Source organism: Nannobrachium achirus (assembly GCF_963921795.1).
Source record: "Nannobrachium achirus genome assembly, chromosome: 20".
Lineage (NCBI taxonomy): Eukaryota > Metazoa > Chordata > Actinopteri > Myctophiformes > Myctophidae > Nannobrachium > Nannobrachium achirus.
The window spans coordinates 35,496,969-35,522,278 of NC_137827.1; the positions used below are offsets into that span (position 1 = coordinate 35,496,969).

At 40.4% G+C, this 25,310-nt stretch overlaps 2 protein-coding genes across 3 annotated transcripts; one reads left to right on the plus strand and one right to left on the minus strand.

Annotated features, from left to right (window-relative positions):
• Positions 1 to 269: 269 nt before the first annotated feature.
• On the minus strand, positions 270 to 18,147 carry slc5a6b (solute carrier family 5 member 6). Of its 2 annotated transcripts, none has more exons than XM_080751202.1 (17): positions 17,831 to 18,147; positions 17,430 to 17,552; positions 16,438 to 16,873; positions 16,214 to 16,279; positions 15,519 to 15,570; positions 15,347 to 15,414; positions 14,632 to 14,786; positions 13,873 to 14,013; positions 13,434 to 13,563; positions 12,957 to 13,045; positions 12,137 to 12,249; positions 11,873 to 11,943; positions 11,690 to 11,776; positions 11,070 to 11,251; positions 10,786 to 10,889; positions 10,574 to 10,695; positions 270 to 1,062 (listed from the first exon to the last, which is right to left on the minus strand). In XM_080751202.1, exons 3-17 carry the CDS (start codon positions 16,783 to 16,785, stop codon positions 916 to 918), a joined length of 1,875 nt encoding a protein of 624 aa, XP_080607328.1. In that variant the 5' UTR covers positions 16,786 to 16,873; positions 17,430 to 17,552; positions 17,831 to 18,147; the 3' UTR covers positions 270 to 915. The 2 variants fall into 2 exon arrangements, with proteins under 2 accessions (XP_080607328.1, XP_080607327.1); XM_080751201.1 differs by having other exon boundaries at positions 17,648 to 18,147.
• Positions 17,893 to 24,864, plus strand: cenpo (centromere protein O). The gene is made up of 7 exons (XM_080751203.1): positions 17,893 to 17,973; positions 18,296 to 18,353; positions 18,851 to 19,011; positions 20,563 to 20,713; positions 20,877 to 21,142; positions 21,417 to 21,576; positions 24,125 to 24,864. Exons 2-7 carry the CDS (start codon positions 18,347 to 18,349, stop codon positions 24,259 to 24,261), a joined length of 882 nt encoding a protein of 293 aa, XP_080607329.1. The 5' UTR covers positions 17,893 to 17,973; positions 18,296 to 18,346; the 3' UTR covers positions 24,262 to 24,864.
• The last annotated feature ends 446 nt before the right edge of the window (positions 24,865 to 25,310 follow it).

The window sequence follows — 25,310 nt, forward strand, 5'->3', positions numbered from 1 at the left end:
CTGGATGCTGCAGCATGTCTGTAGATTATGACCCCATAATCCAAAACAGACAGGAACAGTGTTACACGTGTACAACGCTCTTCCTGCAAATGTTAGGAAAGCTGTCTCTGTTTCTATATACAGTAAGAAACCAATTGTCTGTCACAATTTACCAGCAAGAACTTCACATGGTGTTTTAAAGTCTCTCATCAGTCCAAATACCAAATATACTATGTGTGTATGGTATACTGTAGATTTTCTTTTGTTTCAAATTAGTTTTATTTTAGCAAGTTGACATACAAATGTATTCATGTTATTCTTAAATACATATATACAATACAACATATTGTAAAAAATATATAAAATAACACCAAAATAACTGTAGTTAAATGCAAATACAGAATTCAAGAACAATTCATATAAACCACACGTTGCACTGCGACGTGTTAAGCTTGTAGATCAGATATTTTATGTGCACATGCATGCAACTAGGCATAGCCTACGCTCGATTTGTTTCCATTACCGCGCATCTGTTAACACACATACTGTAGCAGCGGTAAATAGTTTTTGTTTTATTGGCCTAATGAAGAAGCATTAAATTCCACCTCAACTGTTGACCTCAAGTGTTGTGTTCAGATCGAATGGAATTAAACAGGTTGTGCTGCTGCTTTTCTTCAGCTTCACTCTCATTTTCTTTCTTTTTTTCAAACATGTTATTAAGGCATGAGTGCATGGCACAAAGCGCTAAGAGCAGATAGCGCCGAGTTTGCACTATCTGCTATTTTTTGGGGGGGGAAGATAGGCCCCTACAGTATGACTCTATTTAACCATTTCCCCTCACCCCAACCTTCTGTCAGTCACTAGCTTATTAGTGTTAAGCGGAGAGACACAACTTTATGTCACATATATTTTCTCTCTTTTCATGGGAATAAGACATCAGACAGTTGTCTCATGCTCTGACAGAGGTGTGTGAGAGTTAAGAAGGAAACCTTCTCTCTCTTCTTGTAGTGTCCCATCTTCAAGAGGGTTCACCAATCCATTGGTTTCTTTGTGTTGTGGAGGTCCATTTTGACGGGTTGGTAGCTATGACAAAACAAAACACAGTTCTGGTCAGATACCGATTATTTTTTATTTTGGGTGTCAATTCACCCTTTGTTAGGCTCCTGGTTGGTCCCTGACTGACCAACCAGCAGGCTCTATCTGCCTTGTCCCGCCCTGGTTCCGCCTTTTTTATGTTGAATTAGCTAAAACATAATGTTTTGAGAAATAAAAACATTTAAAAGCATGTTGATTCACTATGCTGCCACTGAGCAGCTCCAATTGACTGAAACAAAGTTTGAAATTAGAATTGAGCACACAGAATAACAATATGAAGCAACTGAATTAACATGGCAGTGGATGGAATGTCCCACTGAATGTCCCTCCAAGACACAGCAACCAATGGGTGTGGAGAGGGGCAGGACAATGGGCGGGACTTGACAAAGAGTGAATTATGCACAGGCCTCATAAGCTCTATTCACGCCCCGCCCACTCAGCAAATTTCTCAGCAACTTCCTGGTGCTGACGTCAGCTTTGAACGGTAAACCCTGCTAAAATAACACAGAAATTGCTGGACTTAAAGCCAACAAATCATTATTTCGAACGGTAAAGTAAATTATAATGCTATGTGCCTTTTACTATCTTGTGTTCTTGATCATGCTAGCCGTATTTTATACTTTACTATTCGGAAATTACATTACATTTGCGATTTCTGTGTTAACTCTACTAGCCCTTACCCGTTCAAAGATATGAGCTCCAAAATGATGTGCAGTGTGTGGGTTATGGGATGTGCACTGTGCATACAGTATATGAGGGATGGAAAGTAACTTTAACTGGTGCTTGCATGATAATATGTAGGAGCATCAATGTAAGAAATACCCGTTTCGTTTAATGGCTACCCCCCCCCCCCCCCCCACCCACCCACCCACCCGCCTGCCTGCACACACACACACACACACACACACACACAGAGAGAGCTGGTTAAACATGTTGCCTCATGCTAGATGCAGAATAGATGCGCCTCATGCTAGATGCAGAATAGATAGTAGATACACCATAAAAATGCTAATATACAGCATACGATTTGTGAAAGTGACAAACGGCCTTCACAGTTATGTCAGGTGTGTTCATATGCTGATGGTGATGCGATTTCAGATCAATTGCTCCAGCCACCGAGGAGAAACGCTGTTTCAGACAGACAGACACTCAGACAGACATTCGCAAAATTATAGTATAGATGGGCTTTTAGTAGGGTTTCCCCTTCAAAGCGTGACGTCAGCACCACAAAGTTCCTGAGTGGGCGGGACGTGAATAGGGTCTATTGCGGCTTCAAATACAGCTTGTGACTTGAGGTGCACGTGTCTACCTCTTTCTCTCTGGCACACTTCAACCCGTCTCTTTCTTATTCTCATCAAGGTTTATTAGTCACTCATTCACAGGTACAAGCAGAGGAAATGTTGGTGGGATAATAAAAGTAATAATATTAGAAAGTTTGAAGTAAAAATAAAAAAGGTAGAACACCAGGTTTGATAAAACTCTTGAAGACCCACTGTTGTAATATTACAACATTTGTATTTTATCCAAAAAAAAGGTTTAAATTATTTTATTTTTGTTCCCCCTTCCACCTAAACGTCACCATTGGAACCTATTTTTTAGTATTACAATGCCATTGGCCACGATATTTGCATATGAATACCCCCCACAGAGGCTGACATTCACACAACTTCAAGATCTCTGGAGTCCAGAGTCTGGACGAACAACATCTCACTTTTTCACTGAAGCTATTCCTCACAAAGTAAGTAAAATGCCTGTAATATTTTTAAATCTGTGAAACAGATTACATTAAAGACGTGCGATTGTCCTGAGACATTCAGGCTACCTAGGCGACCTATTTGCCTATTGGCTGTCCCCATGTCACATGGTAACCGAGCTACTTTCATGATTGGGAGCGGCCTTGCGCTGTTCTGGCGCTGTTCTTCTTCTCGAGTTTGGAAAAAAAGGATCCGTTCCGTTTGTCACATTGTTATGATCGTAAAACTAACTAGTTTTAACGTTCAGAACGTTTTCTTTTTGAACAATAAAAACATTGACAGCCAGGGGGAAAAAAATCCATGAAGGACACGGAATGCAATCGTTCACTCGCCGTTGGAAAATTGACATATATTAGACTATTCTGGATGTGTGGCTAACGGCTAACGCTAACGTTAGCTAGCGCTAGCTGCAGGCTAACGCTAGCTAGCGCTAGCTGCAGGCTAACGCAGGCATGTTATACACAATTACTCATGGAATAAAACGGCGACCCAACTCGGAATGCAATCGTTCACTCGCCGTTGGAAAATTGACTTAAGACTATTCTGGATGTGTGGCTAACGGCTAACGCTAACGTTAGCTAGTGCTAGCTGCAGGCTAACGCTAGCTAGCGCTAGCTGCAGGCTAACGCACGAGTCACGGTGTGTAATAAATTCACTTCAACCTCGTGTTGAGCAGTTAAACCTATTTGCTACGTACGTCTACAAAAACGTTCATATTTCAAAGATAAAGTGCTTACTGAAGTCTCACAGATGTCACAGTATGGTACGCTCAAGCAGAATTACCCGTATCTTTCGTATTGTTTAATAAACAGCATTTTAATCCGATCAGACGTCATTTTCTGTTGTTTTTCAGCCATGCGACCCCATCGGTTGCGAGGTGTACTGCACTTAGATACATTAATACCTTTTGAAGGAAACGACGACCGATCGGATTAAAATGCTCCTCTTTAAATAATACGATCATTACGGGACATTCTGCTGGAGCGTACCCTATGGTGACATCCGTGAGCCTTCACTAAGCAATTTATCTTTGTAATCTGACCGTTTGTGTAGACGTACGTAGCAAATTTGTTAAACTGCTCAACAGCAGATTGTGTTGAATTCACGGTTGGCGCAGCGTAGCGTCTTTACATTTAGCCCAATAATGCTAATCTACAAAGCAATAACTGATTGATTGATTGAAGAATTTATTAGAAGTTTGCAATAGAAAAAAGTACAGTTTCATGACAGTACAAATCACTGGTACAAGGTCAACTAGAGATCCTAGAAAGCCGAGGCTTATTTCCACAGGAACCACACTTTAAGTATCTCATATAACATTGAAAGACAGACGGGAATGGTCGATAGTGTGTGGGGTTGGCTAACTAGCTAGTACATGCTAACAGGGTTTTTTTCTTTCTTTAATTTTCCTATTTCCTTTTCTGACGAAAATACGCAACCCTTTTTTGACTGATATTATATGATCAAACGGCGTATGTAGACATGTCCGTTCCAACGGTTAATGCGAACCACTTGTTTACTCAATTGGGTATTTTGTTTACGGCGAATTCTATTGCGCCTGTGGTATGCTAATATGCGCTGTTTCTTTCTCTCCGTACATGACGATTACGTTACGGCGGTTTAGTTAAGTGTTAGAGAGCGATCGAATGCTTTGCACTTTATGATGACATGATTGTAGTCGAGACTTCTCGACATGTTTTCGTTGTTTTTATACTTCATCTTCTTACGATGTGGCTCTAATATGCTGATAGCCTGAGTTGGTTGTTTGTTTTTGGTCGGTGGCCGCCATTGTGTGCCTCTGACAGGATGGACCAAACTGTGAACTCTGAACTCTGAACCCGCTCGACCTATGCGCTCGACAATTAATGGTTCTACGCTGCCTCTGCCGGCTGGGAGGTGGTATCACTACTATTTTTGTTACTTTTTCTTTTTTGGTTGTAACAGCAGCCTCTCTTGACTGGCAGGCCTTACTTTATTTTACAACTGACTCATGGACATTAGTTTTTTTTTTTCTTTTTTTACCTTTTAGATAAATATGTCGCCACATAGCACCTTCCCTCTGGGATTATATAACCTATTATGTTTTTGTTTTGTTTTTTTAAATTTCTGATGTCTGGGGGCTGCCTTTTGGGACCCGGTGGCAGTCCAGTATTGGGGCGTCTGGGTGGGCAGGTTAAACTTCCTGTCCACCACCATGGAGCACTACCTTCATGGTGCATTCGGCTTGGCCTGGCGCTCCAACGAGCACAATTGGCTGTGTTCGTGGGAGGGAAGTCGATTGGGGAGGAGGAACAGATTTTGTCTCTGCATTAACGGTTCCCACAGTGGTCAGGGCGCCTGTTCAGAGAGGGGTGGAACCGGGGAGGATAGCGTGTACCTCCACATGCGTTACGCCCCCCTGGTGAAGCTCCTTAATGTCAGGTGAAAAGAAGATGGTGGCATGACGGATCGGGTATCGGAGGAGACCCGTTGTTGTCTTTACCCTCCCAATGACTACTGTGGGGATTAGCAGGGATAGGTCTTAACGTAGAGTATGGGGATGGGGGAATTGGCTTGACACTAAATTGGGTATATGGAGGGAAAAAATGTTTTCTTTTATTATCTCTTAAGGGCAGGGTTTCTCTTCCTTACAACTGAATGTGTACGTACCGTGATCGCCTCAGATCTTGTGTTATTTTGTACCAATGATTATTGTGATTGGAATGTGATTTGGGGTGCCATCACTATGTGTGTACCTGCCTCATTGTGACATTGTACCTTAATAATAAAAAAGATTTGAAAAGAAAGACAGACGGATAGAACATAGTACTTTATCTAACTTTAACTAAAGTTTAAAACATACATAAACCACTTTAGCCCTATGTTATACCAAGGCTTTTTGAAAATAGCCGATCTACAAGCTCAACGCATTGCGGTGCGACGCGTTGTGAGCTTGTAGATCTGCTATTTTCAAACATTTTGTACTTTTACTTTTGGTACTTTAAGTACATTTGGATACCAATACTTTTGTACTTTTACTCAAGTACATTTTTAATTCTGGACTTTTACTTGTAACAGAGTGATTCTACATTGCAGAATTGATACTTTTACAGACCTGCCAACCCTGGCAAATTTTTTTGAGTACTCATGCGCGGGCACTTCGGCGCCCGCAGCGCCCGGGCAGCGCCCGCGCAGCGCCCGCGGTGCAATTTTTGTTGTTTTCCCTCACAAAACAGCGTATATTTTGGTGGGTTCCATGCACCTTTTTGGGTGGGACCTTGACAGTTATGTTAACAAAATTTCACACCAGAAATGTAGCACATTGCATGTCTTGACTTACACTAATAGGAGGAGGCAAGATGTTAGAACAACCTTTTAAATAACAATGCCATTTGGTCCTGAGAAAAAGTAGGCTAGTATTACCAGGCAATACAATAATGTTGCATTGGCAATTCTGTTGACAAATCTTTAATAAAATATACTAACTGCCCTTGCTCAGAGTTAGTTAACAATAGACTAGCAAAACAGTCTATCACCAGTGACTTTATGAATGAACATACATCAATGTAATCATGTTATTCAAATTGCAAAATAGCTTTTCATTGTCAAGTAGGCTATTTACATAAACATGTGTCTTTGTTAATTGAGCAGCCTAAATAAATCCACATTTCTGTGCATGATTTTCAAGAAGTTGAAAGTATACAACTCATGTAGGTTTCTATTCCATCCATTAATTAATATATAGGCCTACATTGTGTATAGATCACATACAGCCTAGTCTGTATATTCATTCATATAGGCTGCAGGCTACTCATTGTTGATAGACCATTAATGTCTTCATAGATTCACAGGTGATAAATAATTTGTTCACTGTTAATGTTTTTGACAATACACATCAGCCTAATTCATTCATTCATACTCGAGTTAAAGTGGAACAGGCAGCCCAGTATTTTATCCAATCGTGGCCAATGTATGCTTCAGTTCATTGTACTAAGAAAGAACTGGGTCACACGTTTTGACTTTTCCGACTGGTTGCTCGCTGCAACACCGTCGTATGACGAAGTATAACACGGACTTCATACACAACAGCTCCAGGCTGAGCGCAGCCGCTCGTTTTGTTTCACCAGCGTCGCAAGATAGGTTTAGGTTAGGCATAGTACAAGATTTCACCAATTCTCACCATCGTGGCTGCTATGACATGTGAATTCACCTCAGAGGAGGGTTTTAAAACTTTATTATTACCTGTTAGATCGTTGGCAGCACTGAGGGGGGGAACAGTCGCTGTGCATCGACTCGCACGACACCACGGCCCTTCTCCGTATCATCTTCTTTTACATTAATCTGATTAATATCGCCGTTATGTATCCGATCGATAACTCGTCGGCGTCGCTGTGAGATGCGTGCATGCTGAACTAAACCAAAACCTTCTTATAACTCTATGACCAAAACAAACAGACTCCGTCCTCCAATCGGTTAAATTCTTCTTCTAACGACAAAACGAGCATCGCTTCCGTTCTAGTGCTCCCCAGCGCCATGCGCCCCATTCACACACCATTCATGTGGTGCCTGGGAGGAACTACATGGCAGGGAGAAAAATGTTTTGCCTCACTTTAAGCCACAACACAACCGAACACAACGCAGAATGTGTTGTGTTACCATCCCCCGATAATGCGTAGCCGTTAGAGGAGTTTGCGTACCTGCGTACAGAGACTAAAAATGCGTGCTTACTACGCAAAATGCGTACAGGTTGGCAGGTCTGCTTTTACTTAATTATAAAAATGTAGGTACTTTTTCCACCACTGTGTAAACGTTTGTGTTCTCATGCCAATAAAGCTTCTTTGAATTGAAGATTGAATTGAAGATTGCTCCCCATGTGGCGGAGTACACAATAATGGTAAATAAAGTAGCTTACTCTAAAATAATCCATCCATCCATCCATCCATCTTCAACCGCTTATCCAGCATCGGGTCACTGGGGTAACAGTTCCAACTTGATTGATTTCTAGAGTTCCTTAATAATAATAATTAAAATAAACAATACTAATGATTATAATTGCGACCGTCAGGTCGCAGTTACTATGAAAACCTCCACCGCCTGTCTGTCCGTCAGTCTGTCTGTCACGTCACATCACACTTTTTTGCCCCTATCCATGTGAAATTTTCCACACACAATCGTTGTCTGCCAATCCACAACCTCCACCCTTCCAGGGACCCCCGCAGCTCCAGGGACCCCCGCCAAATTTTTTAAAACACATTTTTGAATACTGCTCCTACAGTTTTTGCCCTAAAATCACACAAATCGCTACACAGTATGTCTACACTTATCTCATCGACATGGATCTGTCCCATATAGCGCCACCATCAGGTAGATTTTTTAACCCATTTTTGGACCTAAACCTTTTTTTTTTTCAATTTTTTTTTTTTCAAACTTTTTTTTTTTTCAAAAAGTTTTTTTTTTCAAACTTTTTTTACACTAACGTCAACACACCAATCCACAGATTTTATATTGACTGTGTGTCAATTCTTGTTTTGGTGATCATTAGAATGTCTAGAACATGTACATGTTATTATTGTGAGAAATATCCCCCATATGTAAATTAGAGCATGATTTATGGCTATAAAACCTTACTAAAACATATTTTTAAAAAACATTACATTTTCCTCTTATTAGGACTCCTACAACACCATCTGACTTTTATTAAGTGTGCCTGCTATGCAATAGCAAAACACTTATTGTAATCCGCCATACTTAATAATAATAATAATAATAATAATAATGATCCCACAAATTTCGGCACGTAATAAGTGCCGCACAATTTACGCCACCGCCGCAATATATACATCAAAACGTGCGGCTCGGCCGGGAATGGTGTGCTATTACTTTTCTTTCCGATCCGCGTTACCATTGCGACGTAATTCGCAAAAAACAACGCCAAAAAACCCCATTCACTTAGAATGGGGGAAATTTCGGCACGTAATAACTGCCGCACGATTTACGCCACCGCCGCAATATATACATCAAAACGTGCGGCTCGGCCGGGAATGGTGTGCTATTACTTTTCTTTCCGATCCGCGTTACCATTGCGACGTAATTCGCAAAAAACGACGCCCAAAAACCCCATTGACTTAGAATGGGGGACTCCGAAAAAAACCCAGAAACTTTGGCGCCACATAACTCTGCCATTCTTTTGCCTAGCAACGTGATTTAAACTTTAAAATGCACACACAACTTTGGTCTTTTTCCGGCCAATAGGGATGATTGATTAAGCCCCGCCCCCTCTGTAACAGGAAGTGTCCTTCGCCAAACAGGAAGTGCCTCTATAACTCATGAACCGTTTGTCGTACAGACTCGCGGCTGGTGTCATTTTTCTCAATTTTTTTTTCTCAAATTTTTTTTTTCTCAAATTTTTTTTTCTCAATTTTTTTTTCTCAAATTTTTTTTTCTCAAATTTTTTTTCTCAAATTTTTTTTCTCAAAAATTTTTTTTCTCAAATTTTTTTTTCTCAATTTTTTTTTCTCAAATTTTTTTTTCTCAATTTTTTTTTTCTAAAAAAAATTTTTTTTTCCCAAATTTTTTTTCTCACTTTTTTTTCTCAAATTTTTTTTTCTCAAATTTTTTTTTCTCAATTTTTTTTTCTCAAATTTTTTTTTCTAAAAAATTTTTTTTTTCCTCAAATTTTTTTTTTCTCAATTTTTTTTTTCAAAATTTTTTTTCTCAATTTTTTTTCCTCACAATATGTTTTTTCTCACAATTTTTTTTTTCTCAAAAAATTTATTTTTTTTTCTCAATTTTTTTTTTCAGGAAGTGCCCCTCACCAAACAGGAAGTGACCCGTTTTCTCGTGAACCGTTTGTCGTACAGACATGTGGGTGGTGTCATATGAAGAACAATAATGTTAAAGTTTATGCACAAAAATGCTAATGTTAATAACGCTAATGCTAACACCAACCGCTACACAAGGTTGCACAGACTTAGCGAGCTGCAGGCACACTTAAAATTTCTTAGAAATTTTCTTTTCTAGTTTATTTCTATTTTTGGGTCTTACAGGGTTATTAAGGCAGGTTTGAAAACCTTTTAAGGCAGGGAATGCTATCTTTAGCAGCAATATAGATTTCACTTGACTACGAGACACCTTTTGTCCTCTTTAATAATATTTGTTTTGCCCTACGAGAGAGTTCGACCTCACCACCTTCTGCAGCACTCATAGATTATGTGAAGAGCTATTCCCAGAGAGTAACGTACGTAGCCAGGATTTAAATTTTGCATGTCTCTCTCTGCCCTAAAATGAAAAAACATCGCATGGATGCACCTTGGACGTATCCTCAGTGATGTAGCCCAAGGTCATAGGGGTTAGGGTCTCAAAACGTCATACCCCTCGCTCAGGTTACCCAGCCGGGGTGATCAAGTCCCGACTTTACGTCCCAGTAGCTACCCACGATCAGTCGTATTAGGGAAAGACAGGGCCACACTCCACTGCTCCGGAACTACTCTGCCGAGACAGGGAGAGGCAATCTGGTGCGTGGAAGGACCAGGCCCTGTCGGTTGATTCCTGGCCGGGCTCCTCCTCACCAGGTCCAGGACCTGTGCGTTGCACCAGACTCCCAGTACCAAACATTTAATTCAGGAGCAGTGGGTTCCTGACTGGCCCTCCTAAAGGCCTCACAGTGGGTTTGTGGGGCCTCTTCCTCACGGAAGACACAGGCTGGGGCGCTAACCCATACCTAAGAATAGACCTTTAAAAACATGTAAATTATTTGATTTACTTACTGTCGGTCCTGGTGGGGTGGCACAGCACAGCTTCAGTTTGTTAGGTTTATGTAGAAAAAACAGCACATTTTTCATCAGGGGGTAGACGGTGCCTGGTGTAACATCCTCCTCTTTCATTGGACCTCAAATTAAGAAGACTTTCTTTATGGCATAGGTCCATGGTAATGAAATGTACATGCATGTATTCTATTGATCAGAACTAAGGCCCCTACCTGTGAGGAAACTGATGACCAGCCCAACAAGAATGACCGTGAAGCAGTTGAGCGCGCTGTACCACATGTAGGACAGTGAATAGAATCTTCTCAACCCAGTGGGCCTGCCGAAGAATAAAAAAAAATGGCAATTAAGGTCTTGAAACGACCAAACAAACAATATAAATGAAGTTTCTTTCCTAAATTAGAAAAGATAAATACAACAATGACGACAATGTTTGCTGAGTAATCCCTGAAACTAAAGTAAAGCAGATTATGAGCTACTTAAAACAATTTAGCCTTACTTCAAAGTGACAGACACAGCTGAACGGAGTGTAGTTTGAATAACTGCTGTTGCGTTTCCTGACAGTAGCGTGGCTGTGCAGTTATGAGACACAGATCTTGGGCTGGAGCTCTGGGTGACAATGCTCCCAATACCAACCCAAAAAGCCATTGCCAGGCCTGCCCCGAGACCGGCCATCGCACCCTGGCGAAACACAGAACAAAAAAGCATCATAAAAGATTTGTCAATAGACAGATTAGCTTAGATTTTGGTCTACAACAAAGAATGTAATCTTTAATACCACACTGTATACCAATGGAAATAGCTAAAGCTATTCCACAACATGATGGGATGGAATAGCTGCTACGTATAATGAAGACATATACTGTAACTCGACCGCATATAACTAGACCTAAATAAATACATCGCAATGAGTATTCTAATGTGCAGACAGAAACAGAATAAAAATAAATTAAATTATGGACAATTAAACTTTCATAGATATACTGTGATGTTATCTGCTTATTGTAAGTCGCTTTGGATTAAAAGCGTCTGCTAAATGCCTAAACTGTACTGTATTTAACACCCATGATTTGACTTACATGCAGTACTGTACATTTCCTGCAGGGGGAGACAACTTACATTGGAATTGGCTGAAGAGAAGAATATGCCAAGGCAAAATAACCCAAGAAGTGGACCACCAACCATTCCAAAGATTTTCAAGGCCACCTGGTGTGTAATAACATTTAAGACAGTCAGTTCTAGCTTATGAAATAGTTAATACAAATTATTTTGATTATTTGATTTAACATTTGGTGTGCTTACCTGTAAAACTGAGTCACCCATCAAATGGGCTAGATATGCCATGGCCAGACACAGTAGCCCATAGGACATTGCTAGATGGGAGGAAGGGAATGTTGTTTCAATATTAGCAGTTAGCACTAATGCTTACTGAGTATTTTGTCATCACAACCAATCCCATATAATACATGATCAATGTGTATCATCTATCATCCATTGCTTGGAAAATTATCCATTTACTGTAGTGTAAGATATAGTGAGAAATGTTCAAACTGTGAACCTACTAACCTAGGGCTTTGGACAACAGGGTAGCCCTTGCTTCTGTCATTGTGGGGAAGTGAGGCTTGATGAGGTCTTCCATTGTGACTGTGGCCAGTGAGTTAAAGGCAGAAGAGATGGTACTGTGGAACCAGATCAAACAAAACATGTCTGCAACCGGAATCAAACACCATATAATAATCCCTATTCTATTGATATGAAAGTGAGCTTTGCAGTCATTTCTCCCTATTCCCTTGATAATCTACGCAAACTGTCATCATGGCAACAAGAATTATGATTCTGTATATAAAAAGGTAAAAGACTGTTTTCATATTTTAAGAGTGAAGAAACTAGTCATTCCATAAACCATTGCACATGCGTTTCCAATGCTTCCAATTAAACAAACGTTTAGCTAGATTTTTCTTAACTTTAACCGTTGTTTATATTGGTAATAGTTTAAGATATTGTAGTTTGCTTTTAGTCATTTTCAACGACGATGTAGAATACAATCATATCTCTGGGCTACTATGGGATCTATGTAGCAGAATCTCACATGAAATTCACAGAGGTTGGTAACATGTTAACGCAAGCTTCAACGACCAGTGATGTCACAGCCACACTTTAGGATTGTTTCTCTGTGACTTTGCAAATTAAAAATGCTTTCTTAAAATTGGATTGATTTCATACAGATCTGTGGCAACGTATAACGTCACTCATTGTAATTCTACATTGGATTGTTAAGTCATTATAGCTGATATAATCAAATTCTCTATGCAGAACATTTATTGGAATTTTTGCTTCCAGCACATCGCTCCATACAAAACCATTCAAACCAGAAAAATACACATACCTGAGCGCTGCACTGAATAAGCAAGCGACAAAAAGGCCAGGGAGACCAGGCAGACCTTGTAACATATCCATCACAAAGTATAGCACCATCTGTTGAAAGCATGGATACTGCATGCATTACCATTTTACCAAACTTTCCAGGAAAAATCTCAGCTCTTCAGCTACATTTCAAGCAAAATGTAAAACATTCTAGAATCTAGATGAATTTGGCATAACATAATACTGCATCCTGTTGGATTTGGAGCTTATAGTCTAGAATTCAGACCGAATTAGAACTTTGTTCTACCAAATTAAACGGTTACATGATTTATGTCTTTTATAAGGAAAAATGTATTAGGACACTTCCAATGTCAGGTGTAGGAACTAATAACGAAAACAACTGCCATACTGAAAGATCACCACTCTGATTCTGATGTAAATAGTAGTTCCAATGAATTATGATACTTATATATATATGAAATAATGTAGTCCCACTAACCGCATCTCTTGAAGTGGTACCTAGCGTGCTGGAGTGATCCTCTCCACAGTACCGCGCAAACATCACCAATCCCATCACACAACTCAGGCCCAGAGCCACCTGCAGAGAGGGAAATACCATGTAGCAGGACCTGCCAAAAAACAAAACATAAAGACATGTAAAACAAAGAGAAAAGAACAAATGCATTTCAGGTAACCTATATTCTAGTTCTGACACATCTAGTATTCAACTATAATAATTATGCAACAAGGTGGCCAGCAAGTCACTTAACACCGGGTTATTTACAATCAAATGTAACCTAACTAAATCAGAGTAGTACAGATGTGCAAAATAATTAAAATATGTTAATTTTACTGTGTATTTACACAAATCAGGTGTCTGAATATTAAGTAACAAAATGTGGTGGTATGTATTTATTATCCTACTGGCCTTACAGTACCTGATAGCCTCCCTCTCTGTGCGTGAGCTGAGGTATCTCTGAACCTGAGCCTGATTGACTCCATACAGTGACCACATGAGGAACACCCCACCGACCCCCAGTGTCCAGAAGGTGTGTGTCTCTGTAGGATCTGGGTTTAGACTGATGGCAAGTGCAATGTTTGAGAAAACAACATAGAAAGGAATTTCTGTAACCCTTTACCTAAAGGTCACCTCTATAATGCATTATAATCGCATTTGTATTGCATTAAAATACGCTTATAAGGCATAATAACACTCGTTATAAATGTTTATAATCATGTATGACAACTTAAAACAAAGTTTATAACATGTTATAAGTGTTCATAATACATTATAAATTCAGTGGAACAGCACATTACAAATGCGATTATAATGTATTATAGAGGCCACCTTTAAGTAATGTGTTACAATCCTAAGTGTTAGTTTAAATCTGAGAGTGGACAAAGGTAAACAAAAGGACCTTTACAGCCCCATGTGATTACATTTGTACATTCTCTGAGTTACAAATGGATAAAGAAACAACAAAGATTTTATGTGTATTAACATTGCTGTGCCATGTTGAACTTCACATACTAACAGTACAAAGTCACAGACTCTAGACATTTGAACCTGCATACTGTATGAATATCATCATTAAATACTGTATCTATGAACATTAAAAAAATAATAATAATAATTGTGATTTTATTTATCATATATTCATTTTATTTTGCAGAATTGTGTGTATAGGTGCACTCACTCGAGGCCAGAGATGCGGTTCCCCTCCCATGCTTTGGTCCAGACCTCAGAGACCCCTCCAGTCTGCTGTATTCCTACCACTATGACGGCCAACTGGCCCGCAAACATCACCACAGTCTGAAACACATCTGTCCAGATGACAGCCTTCAGCCCCCCCTGGGAAGAACAGGTCAAGGTGAGAGAATTGTTATTACAAGTTACAATTTACGTCAGAAATAAAATGTAGTTTCTCTTATGCCTGACTTATAGTTATGGTTGCGTACCAGTGTTGGTGTTTGTTGGTGCCAGAATCGGTCTTGGAACTTAGAAATCTACTATTTTTGGTGCGTGACCCAAACACAACCAAGTATACTGTAACTCACATTTTAAGTTACAGTGTTACACTAAACAACAAAATACATGCATCCACATCCACACAGGCACATTAAATTGTGTTCCTGGAAAATGTAATTTCACGTGGCCAAGCTTGTTGTTTGATCTCTCTAGATAGAATGTATGGTTTAGTTAGTATATGGTCAGTGAAAGAAAAAATCTTCTAAACATAATGTTGTCCTATGTTCACATTGACTCTTTTTTTAATTCAGCTGAAATGGATTTGAACTGGTGTGTGAAGTAAGTGAATGTGATTGGCTGAAGCCTGTCATGATATACAGAATGAATATTTAAACCTCTCTCTTGGGAACTGTTTTACATCTAACAACAAATATTTTACTTACTAGCGTTGTATATAATGTGCATACTAGTCCAGTGGCCAGCACTGTTCCCCATAATTGAAATCCAGTAACTAAAGAAAGAGAACAAAACAAAAATGATTGAAGAAGAAAGAAAAACACAATGTTTACTGACTTTACTCAGGTTTGTAGAAGCCAACTGGATGGAGTGATTTACCTGCATAGAGTGCAAAGGCAGGAGTATATACACATACCCCCATGTATATAACCTATAAAAAGAACAGAACAGAATAGCGTTATTTACAAAGTATAGCCACTGCCCAGTACATTAAATTGTTCAGGTTCATATATACTGAGTAAAATACAACATACTGAGAATAAGATTTCTCCACAGGCCAATACAATAAACACATAGTCTTCTTAAGACTTGCCTGTTGTACATGAAAGCTTTTTTTCTAACTTTTTTCCTGACTTTTTTCCCCTTTTCCTTTTCCCTTTAATTCTGTTTATTGTGTAAAAGCACTCTGTAAATTTGATTCTGCCATTATTTGGAACTAGAGCATGTGGCAGTTACAGCCACAGGGCATTAAACCTGCTGTGTAGACTGGAGCTACCCAGAATGCCATGTGAGCATAAAGGCCTCTCCATACTTACGACCGAAATGTTCGTGAGTTGTGTTTTCCGACGTGCAAATTTCCGAACTCTCGTTCGGTCCAATGCTTTTCAGAAGTCCCGGGGGATATAATTTTATGGTAGAAAAGGACCTTTTGACCGAAAACGGCGGTTTCGGTCAAAGTATGGACAGGCCTTAATGCATAGCCTTAAGCCAGGTATTCTTTTGGGAAATAAATAACAGATTTAGGTATATTTTGTCTTTCATTGCCTCTTTGTTATGTCTAGGATGGAACTTACCATCTGAAAGATGAAGGTCAATGTCCCACAGATACGTACTGGTTTGCTGAAGCGCAGCTCAAGATACTGTAAAACAACAGTGACACCTACATGGTTATGGGGAATGATAGTCCTATATAACCCAAGATATTTCTCACCAAAATACATACATGACACATTAAATCAGCTCTAGGGTACATTTAAATTTCATAGTGAACCTTTGCTTTCCTTGATCTTGATCATACCTCGTAAGCACTTGAGAGATGCAATCTGTAGAACACTGGAATGAACACGTGGGCAGGAATGAGAAGTCCCAGAACGTAGGCACAGCCTATGAACCAATACTGAGTCCCGTAAGCGTAGATCTCGGCTGGCACACCTATGATAGCCACAGCCGACTGGAACGAGGCAATGAGCGAGAGGGATATGGGGAGGCAGTGCATGCTCCTGTCTGCCAGCAGAAACTCCTGCGTGGTACGCTGGCGCCCACCTGACAGTGCATGGTAAATCCCTATGCTCAAAGAGGCAGCCAGTAGGAGAGCAAATATGACATAATCAACAACACTGAAGTGCTTCTGGTCAGAAGGATCCATCTGACCAGTGTCTGAGCACTTGGTGCAGATAATGGCAGGAATCAGAAGAGCCCTTTTCCACTCCCATCGGTTAGGAAGTCCCTGCAGCCTTGAGGAAGAGCAAATGGAATGACTGATTAACATTTTTATATTTTATTTGAATATACATAATAGTCTTGTTTTTTTAGTAAAATCATTACAACGAAAAGTACATATTCTACTGCAGGGGTCTTCAACAGGGGGTCCGGGACCCCTAGAGTCCTCAGAGTTACTACAGGGGGTCCTCCAAATCTTTGCGTGATAGAGACCTTTTTTTCTCCTTTTTTACATTAACCACTTGAACCCTACTAGCATCCATATTTGGAGAACTTTACCCAAAAATAGCAGATCTACAAGCTCACAAGAGGCGTTGTGAGCTTGTAGATCGGCTATTTTTGGCAAAGAGCTTTGGTGTAGAGGGGGAAAAGTGCAGACTAAGTACAGATATCTGAAAACACAAATTGACATGAATCCAAAATATACTGATGATTGGGCAGTCAAAAGATGAAACTTAACAGGTTGTGGGGGTCCCTGCTTCATCTCGGTCTCAACTAAGGGGTCCTTGGCCTGAAAACGTTGAAGACCCCTATTCTACTGCTATATAAGAGGCAAACCACACAGCTTACCTTCATCAGTCCTGAACTTCAGTCTGCCATTCAGATATGTCAAAGAGTGATTGTCTCCACCTTTTTCTACATTTCCATTTCTATCCAGAGAAATACAGTCATTGTGATTTGACAGGAGGCACGCTGTAGAAAAGCAGAGAGGCAAGCAAAGTCTAATCTTTGTCAGGAGAATGGGTACAGAGGCCGAGGTCAAACAACAAGCTCAACGTCAACTTTACCTTCCTTTATTTGGGATCCAAAAATACAGACGGTTTCAAAAGCACACAAGGGGGCGCTCTTTTGCTGTAGTAAGTAGACTTGGCAACTGTTAAACTAAAGCCACACTCAGTCTGAGGAGTGAGGACGCCACTATAAAAAATAAAATAAAGGATGAACCAGTAAATAAAGTGACATCACGTTACCATAATACGAATAGGAGACGAGAAATGGCACCACATCACCTCACACGACCCGAGAACAAGACAGGACAGGGAAGCAGCAGAGCAGGTTGCGAACCTGTGCAAAGTGACATTCAAGAACGCTACGTTCACGCAAACTTGTCTTGGTGAGTCTAGTCTGTTGGTGTCCAATACGATACGACACTAAAAGCAGCGCAGCAACTTCGACCATGAACACATTTCCCAATCGATCGCCTATCATATCATGTCTTATTTGCAATTGTGCTATAAGTATAAATCAATGCGCCATCCTGATCAGACGACTTATCTCAGTCGGAGGTTGACTCCACGTGACCCTACTGAATGTTGTCGTTTTAGTATTTTACTTCCGGGTTGGTTGCTTCTGAATCTGAAAAGTTTAATGTCGGGCGCCAAACTGCATGTAACCATAACAGACTGATTAATTTTAATTTGTATGCAACGTTTTAGGTACCTTAGCAGAGAAGATTGATACTAAATAAAGAGAGTGGCGTGTGAATCATGGCGGGTGAGTGTTTTGTTGTGCGCCTTTTTGTGGAACCTCCGAGGGAAAACTTTATTATTACAGTAATACAAATTAAAAATATAAACGTACCCCATTAAAACGATTGAGACTAGAGCACTTCACATTGTTTAGCACCATTTGAGGCAGTGGTTCTCAACCTTTACTGCATAGTACTGTGTTCTATCCGTCTGTCATTCAATGTTATATGAGATACTTCAATGGTTTCCTATGGAAATAACTAAGCTTAGTCTTTTCTAGGATCTCCTTTAGTAGACATTAGTGTCTGAATGGGGGGATGTCTGGCAGCATACAACCCTAAACATCTGGGGACCCCCAAAATAATTTGGGGGTCCCAAGACTCCCGACCCACAGGTTGAGAACCACTGATTAAGGTACCAAGTTCTTTTTTAGACTTGTGTCATGTGATGTTGCCAAATTGGTTATTTAAAAGTGAAGAAAAGTGTTAATTCTGTTATGTTTAATATATTTTACACCCACAGATCTTATTAGTCACTTGAGTGTGTTGGAAGAACGGGCACGGAAACGTAACACTAAAACTCAGGAGCACAGTCACCGAGGTGTGGAGGATCTGAAGGCAACTGTGGATTCACTTACCATTCAAAGAGACAAACTGAAAGCAGAGATAGCTGATCATAACACAGTGAGTAAGAACACGTTAAACAAAAGGATAGATACGCCACTCAAACACGTTAAAGCAGAGGTCATCAACAGGGGGTCCACGACCCCTAGGTAGGTACTGCAGGGGGGCCGCTAAATGGTTGCTTGATTAAAAGAAGAAAAAGGTCAATTTGTCTTTAAATATTTTTAAAACATTTTCCACATTCCACATACATCACGATTCTGTCCATCAGTTTGGGGGTCCCTGGTCTGAAAATGTTAAAGACCCTTGCATTAAAGGGAGATACACCACTCTTACACATTAAAGAATAGATACTGCCCACTCAAAGATACCAGCTGAAAGAACAGATAGCACAATGAGAACACATTTTAAAGATGCCACCATTCAAAAAGACTAGCTGAGAGCAGCGATAGCCAGTCATAACACAGTGAGAGAAGATATCTTGGAGGATAAACCTTTTTTCTCCATGTGGTTCCACTGATGTAAGCATAATTGCGACCATAGGTCACATTTAGAATAGAAACTTACAGATCATCATATCCGTCCGTCCACTACGCCTCATGTCACGCTCCATATATATGGTCTGTTTCAGGAGCGTGTCGATATTGCGACGTAGCATTTGTTTGACGTCCCAAGCTGGTGAATGCTAACCTGGTGTAATGCTAACCTGCCAACGCTGGTGAATGCTAACCGGGTGAATGTTAACCACTATGCCTAAACCAAACCCTTAAGCCCCTGATACACATAGCATTTTTTTTCATCTATATCAACCAGCAACGACCAGAGGCATCAATTGGGTATGGCCATTGGCAGCGTTATTGGATTTTGTGCCTTCACACGTGCAAGACACTAGTCATGTTGCCATACCTTATGAACAGGCATGAATTTATTTTAGGAAGTACAATAAAACTTTTTCCCCTTTTAGCCAAAGTATGGCAACTGCCATACCTAGCCATACCCTATTGGCGCCTCTGGTCAGTGCTGGTTGATATTGATGAAATAATTGCTACGTGTATCAGGGGCTTTAGTAGAACTAATGACACGAAGAAACATCAAGCCTTTCCCGTCATAGACCACATGAGACTGACATAATAATGTAGTATGAAAACCTGCTGATCATGTCTGTCCGTCGTGAAGCTGGCCAATACCTCTACATCTGACCTTTTGTTATTGCAAGTTTCACAATAGAAAATACACAGTGATACATGCAGTATCCTTTAACAATTGTGAGAAAACAGCTTAAATCAGTAAATTCAGCTGAAGTAAAGAGTTTGTATAAATGCTGGAAATACTGATGCATTTATATTTTGTGCCATGCAACATTCTTGAAATCCTGTACTTATAGTGTAATAAACGTGCTGTTGTGATATGACACACGCTCACAAAATCTGTAGTGCTATAGCATATCTAAAGATTTTAATTGAATTGTACATCATTCAAACTATGAGGTGCTGAATAATGACCTGGTAACATAGTTGCATGTACCTAATGAGCAACAGTGCTGCTGAGGCAATGTGGTCCAACTGATTTTGGTTGCTGATTTGTTTTAGTTTTTGTGCGATACCACTTTAGTTTCTTCAGAAACTGAGGACAGTTTTGGACAATGGAGGAGCACCTGAAGGGAATGAGGACATGGATAATGGCTCAGAGAACTCGCAATCTTTGTGGCTGATGGCAAAACATGCACAACTGAAAGACCTTCTTCGTGCTCATCACCTCATTGGTACTAACTACCTTTTTTGTTGTTGTTTTGGGTTTGTTTATCATTGGCTATTAGAATTTTAACAGTGTCACGCTTGGTTGTCCAAGGCAGTTACTGTACCTTTGTACTGACCTTTATTGTTTTCTATCTCAATTTCTCCCATTGTCATGTTTATGTACTTTAGGGGGGTATGATCTGATGAAAACTTGTGATAAAAAAGTATGCATCTCACTATCTACGGAATATGGTGGAGTCTACTTGGAGACCTACAACCTGGAGATAGAGCTGAGAGAACCACTGAGGATCAGTCGCCACAACATTCCTCCTTTCGTTCCCCTGAAGAGCCTGGCTGAACAGAGTCTGCAGACAGACATAAGGGGATTTCTGGACAGCCTCAGCCTACATCTCAATGCCTACTCTGGTCGCAAGCAACAGATAAAGCTAATTAAGGTAAGACCTACATTGTATTTTTCCCCCAGGGTTCATACAGTTATTTTGAACACATTTGGGATATTTTTAAGGTCAGTTGATAAATACTACATTGCTGTCTAGTCTATTAATCAACAAATCTAACATTTGAGTTTTCCATTATGAAATGATAAGAAAGCACATTTATTTGAGAGGCGTATCTGTGTAGAAATCTTGCTTGGACGTTGGACGAAGGAATGGTTTTGTGAGAGTGGGTGCATCGTTACCATTGTGGTGATATTTTATTATCCTACAGGAACACCATACATCTGTGGAAGTGATGGAGAGCAACGCCCCGTGTTCAACATTAGCGTTGATGCTCACTGTGCCAAAAGAGAACACTCAAGTATACTGCACGTTGAACTACAGTGACCTCACAAGTTGCCTTCCCACCAAAGTTGTAATTACATCTGATGGTAAGAATATTTATTAGAATGGTAGTGACGGGGGGAAAAAATGACATCTGGGAACTCAGATTATTAGAACTAGTCCTTACCCGTTCAAAGATATGAGCTCCGAAATGATGTGCAGTGTGTGGGTTATGGGGTGTGCACTGTGCACACAGTATATGAGGGATGGAAAGTAACTTTCTGGTGCTTACATGATAATATGTAGGAGCATCAATGTAAGAAATACCCGTTTCGTTTAAAGGTCAAATGACATTCTGTTTTTACCAATCATAAAAGTCTTTGCCCTGGTCCTAAAAACATGTTTTAAAATGTTTAAACTTGAAAATCCACTTTATGGAGCCATGGTCTCTCTCTCTGTTTAGGTGTCATGAAAAACGGTCTGTCACCTGAAATACTCTATAATCACCACCAGGGGAGCCTCTCTCTCCCACTCATTCTAACAGATATTAGTATAGCTTGAGTACAATTTTGAATATTTGTACTTTACTTGAGTATTTCCAATTTTCAATTCTTATACTTCTATTCCACTACATCTCAGAGGCAAATGCACTTTATCTCTCCACTACAATCATTTGGATTTTGATTATTAATACAAATCACTCACTTCAGCCCTTATAGCCTAGGCCAGCAGTTCTCAAACTGGTACTCAAAGTGGCCACTGGCCACACACACGCACGCACGCTCACACACACACACACACACACACACACACACACACACACACACACAGAGGTCCGCGTCCGCCCAGCTCCAACACAATGACCGAGAGATGCATGCTTGCAGACGCGATGCATGTGTTTCGCTGCTTTGCTTTGGTAGACTACAAGACACACTGTGACACACACACACACACACACACAGAGGCTGAGCTGAGCCCTGACGAGGCACACACAAACAGCATAGAGACTCGTCGCGAGTGTTTTTTTCTTCCCCGGGACCGACGTTACCGGATCTCTGTGGTTACATCTGTACCCCCGCGGAGTTCAATTTAGATACGTTTCAATAGCTCTGCTCTGCGCTGCAGAAACACTTCACGGTCCTTCTGTAGTTATTAACATATTTTGTCTAAATGCCTCCGTTTAGAGAACCACCTATTGCTTGTGTTATCATAGCGTTTTACTGTCTGCTCTCCGAGTCGCCGTGCCCGTGTGTGTGGAGGGAGGACAGGGCAGCGTGGAGTTATAGTCGGCTGCTCCACGGAGCTCTGCTGCCCCAGGAGCAGAGCGCTGTCCTCGGCCTCGGTAATGAGGAGGGAGGCGCTGTCCAAGGACCCAGCCAGGGCGGAAAATACATAGCGATACATAGCGATTTTCACTATTTCACAAAAGCATAAACTGACTACTTGATATGAAGGATATTGATGTAAATAAGATATTTGAATGGACACATGTATTTTATATGCCCATATTTACAATTAAAGGACAATATAATGTAGAGATTACTTCCTCAAAACTTGGAGTGGAGAAATACAGACAGGGAGAGAGTAGAGCCCAGGAGGAGGGGGGGGGGGGTGCACTAACTGCTAGTGACGACACTGTCCGAGAGCCAATGATCAGAGCATCAGAGCCTCATTATGCAGAAATCGTCAAAAAAACACAGATAACAGGGGAACGACTGCAAGTTAAAAGTTGGTGTTTTTTTGGTGTAATTGAGGCCAGGAAACATTAAAAAAAGCATAAAAAACTCAAAATGTATTTTTGGATGTCACCACCCCTTTAAAGGCTACAGAGATACTGTGTACCGATCTACATGACAACATCTGAAAGAGGGCCAGCCAACACCCCCCCCCCCCCCCCCCCGCCCACCCACCCACACACACGCACACACACACAGAGCTGGTTAAACATGTTGCCCCATGCTAGATGTAGAATAGATATGCCTCATGCTAGATGCAGAATAGATAGTAGTTACACCATAAAAATGCTAATATACAGCATATGATTTGTGAAAGTGACAAACGGGCTTCACAGTTATGTCAGGTGTGTTCATATGCTAATGGTGATGCGATTTCAGATCAATTGCTCCAGCCACTGAGGAGAAACGCTGTGACAGACACTCAGACAGACAAACAGACACTCACTCAGACAGACATTCGCAAAATTATAGTATAGATGGTTACCCAGTCAGGCAATTCAAAACTGCTGTCTGTGCTTGAACAGCACATGTATCAAAGACTAGCAATACCGGCTTATATTATTATATATTGTGTACATGTTGAACATTATTAATACTAAAAGGGCTATAAAAATAAACAATTAATTGAACCATTGTGTGAATTTGTGCCATTTTAGTAGTGGAGATAGTCAGTCAAAGTGTTTACTTAACAAATGGTGAAAGCAATGCCCTCCTTTCTTTCCTTCTCTTACCTTTTATTATTATCTATTCTGATGGAGCATGTTATAATACAGCCATGCAAACATGTAGGGTACTTTTAATAGAAATACAAAAAATAGCATTATTACATATTCATACATCAACTATTCCTGTTTAACAGATCTAGCATGCTTGTTGTATAATGATGTAATAACTATCTCTACATGCTTTGTTCTTGCAGATGAGCTTGATTCTCAACAGTGGAAGAAAAACCGCACCCTGCTCATGGAGAATCCTGTGCACACTGCCTTGACCACCATAATCGGGTTGATGGGGTTAACGCTAACCCTAACCCATGAAATGGGGGAAATTCCATGAGATATTCCAATGGAGATTTGCCCTATTCAAATACTGGACTATCTTAAGGCTGCTTTGAATTATTATTATTTCATTTCACCAGTGTCATCAAGCTTGTCAATAAAAGCTTTGACTCTCTGGTGTAAAACCTCCCTCTGAAAAGATCGGAGTCTCTCCATTTCTTCTCTAGCATTGCGCTGCCAGCTGACCATCTCCTTTTGTGATATGCAGTCAATCGTAGCAATGTTCTTCAGCTCCAAAATGGACAGCTTTCTTCCACCAGCCTCTGTGTGCCTTGCAAAGCCCATAGAGCTGTATGACGTTGGTTGTGCCGATGCAGATCGCCGTAATCCGTATAATTCAGTCGGTCTGTCATAATGCGAGGAAGTACTGGAGTACAATCTCCTCCCATCAGATGTGTGGACATCCCTTAAGTTAACTGCAGATTTATTGAGTGTGGCTATATCTTTCATTGCTTTGTTGACTGTTGCTTTGGGTTCACAGATTTTCAATAGCAATACTCTTGTGTGCTCCATTTTCAGCAAGTCTTTCCTCCGCTTAAGCAGTTTCAGAGTGTTCCCATACTGTGTGTCCAAATTAATTAGTTTATGCTGAAGAGCTATATCCTCCTTGTGGTTCATCAGCCTTACATCCTTGTGCAGGCCAAACTTTGGTCTACTGTAGCTTTGATCCATTATTCATTTGCTGGAAAGGGAACCAGTGTTTAGCAAAAACTTCATTAAAAGTAATGTTTTCCTCTGTAAATTGCCATTTTCTAATTCCAGTGTCTCTAATAGCTTCATAATCAAACACTTCAGTTCCGGTTTATATGCTGTATATATGCTAAAATAGGTAATTCCTGTTGAAGAACTGGTAGGATTAGTTTACTTACCTGAACTGTATCACAGACAGAATGCCAGCTGCCACTATGCTGTTATGAAGAGGCACTTGCTGCTATGGGTGTCTACTTTCTATAATGGCCTATTGTATTTGAGTGGCTCTGGCTATGGGCTCTGGTGGTAATTAGATGTTGTCCTTTGTGCATTGTTATATTGTTTCACACCTTAGTT

Coding starts and splice junctions, on each gene's coding strand:
- slc5a6b (XM_080751202.1), bottom strand. CDS start 16,785: ATGGATCCTTCTGACCAGAAGCACTTCAGTGTTGTTGATTATGTCATA. Junction 16,280..16,437: donor ATCTCTCAAGTGCTTACGAG/GTATGATCAAGA, acceptor GTTGTTTTACAG/TATCTTGAGCTGCGCTTCAG. Junction 11,777..11,872: donor TGGGTGACTCAGTTTTACAG/GTAAGCACACCA, acceptor ATTACACACCAG/GTGGCCTTGAAAATCTTTGG.
- cenpo (XM_080751203.1), top strand. Junction 19,012..20,562: donor AGATAGCTGATCATAACACA/GTGAGTAAGAAC, acceptor ATACCACTTTAG/TTTCTTCAGAAACTGAGGAC. Junction 20,714..20,876: donor TCGTGCTCATCACCTCATTG/GTACTAACTACC, acceptor TATGTACTTTAG/GGGGGTATGATCTGATGAAA.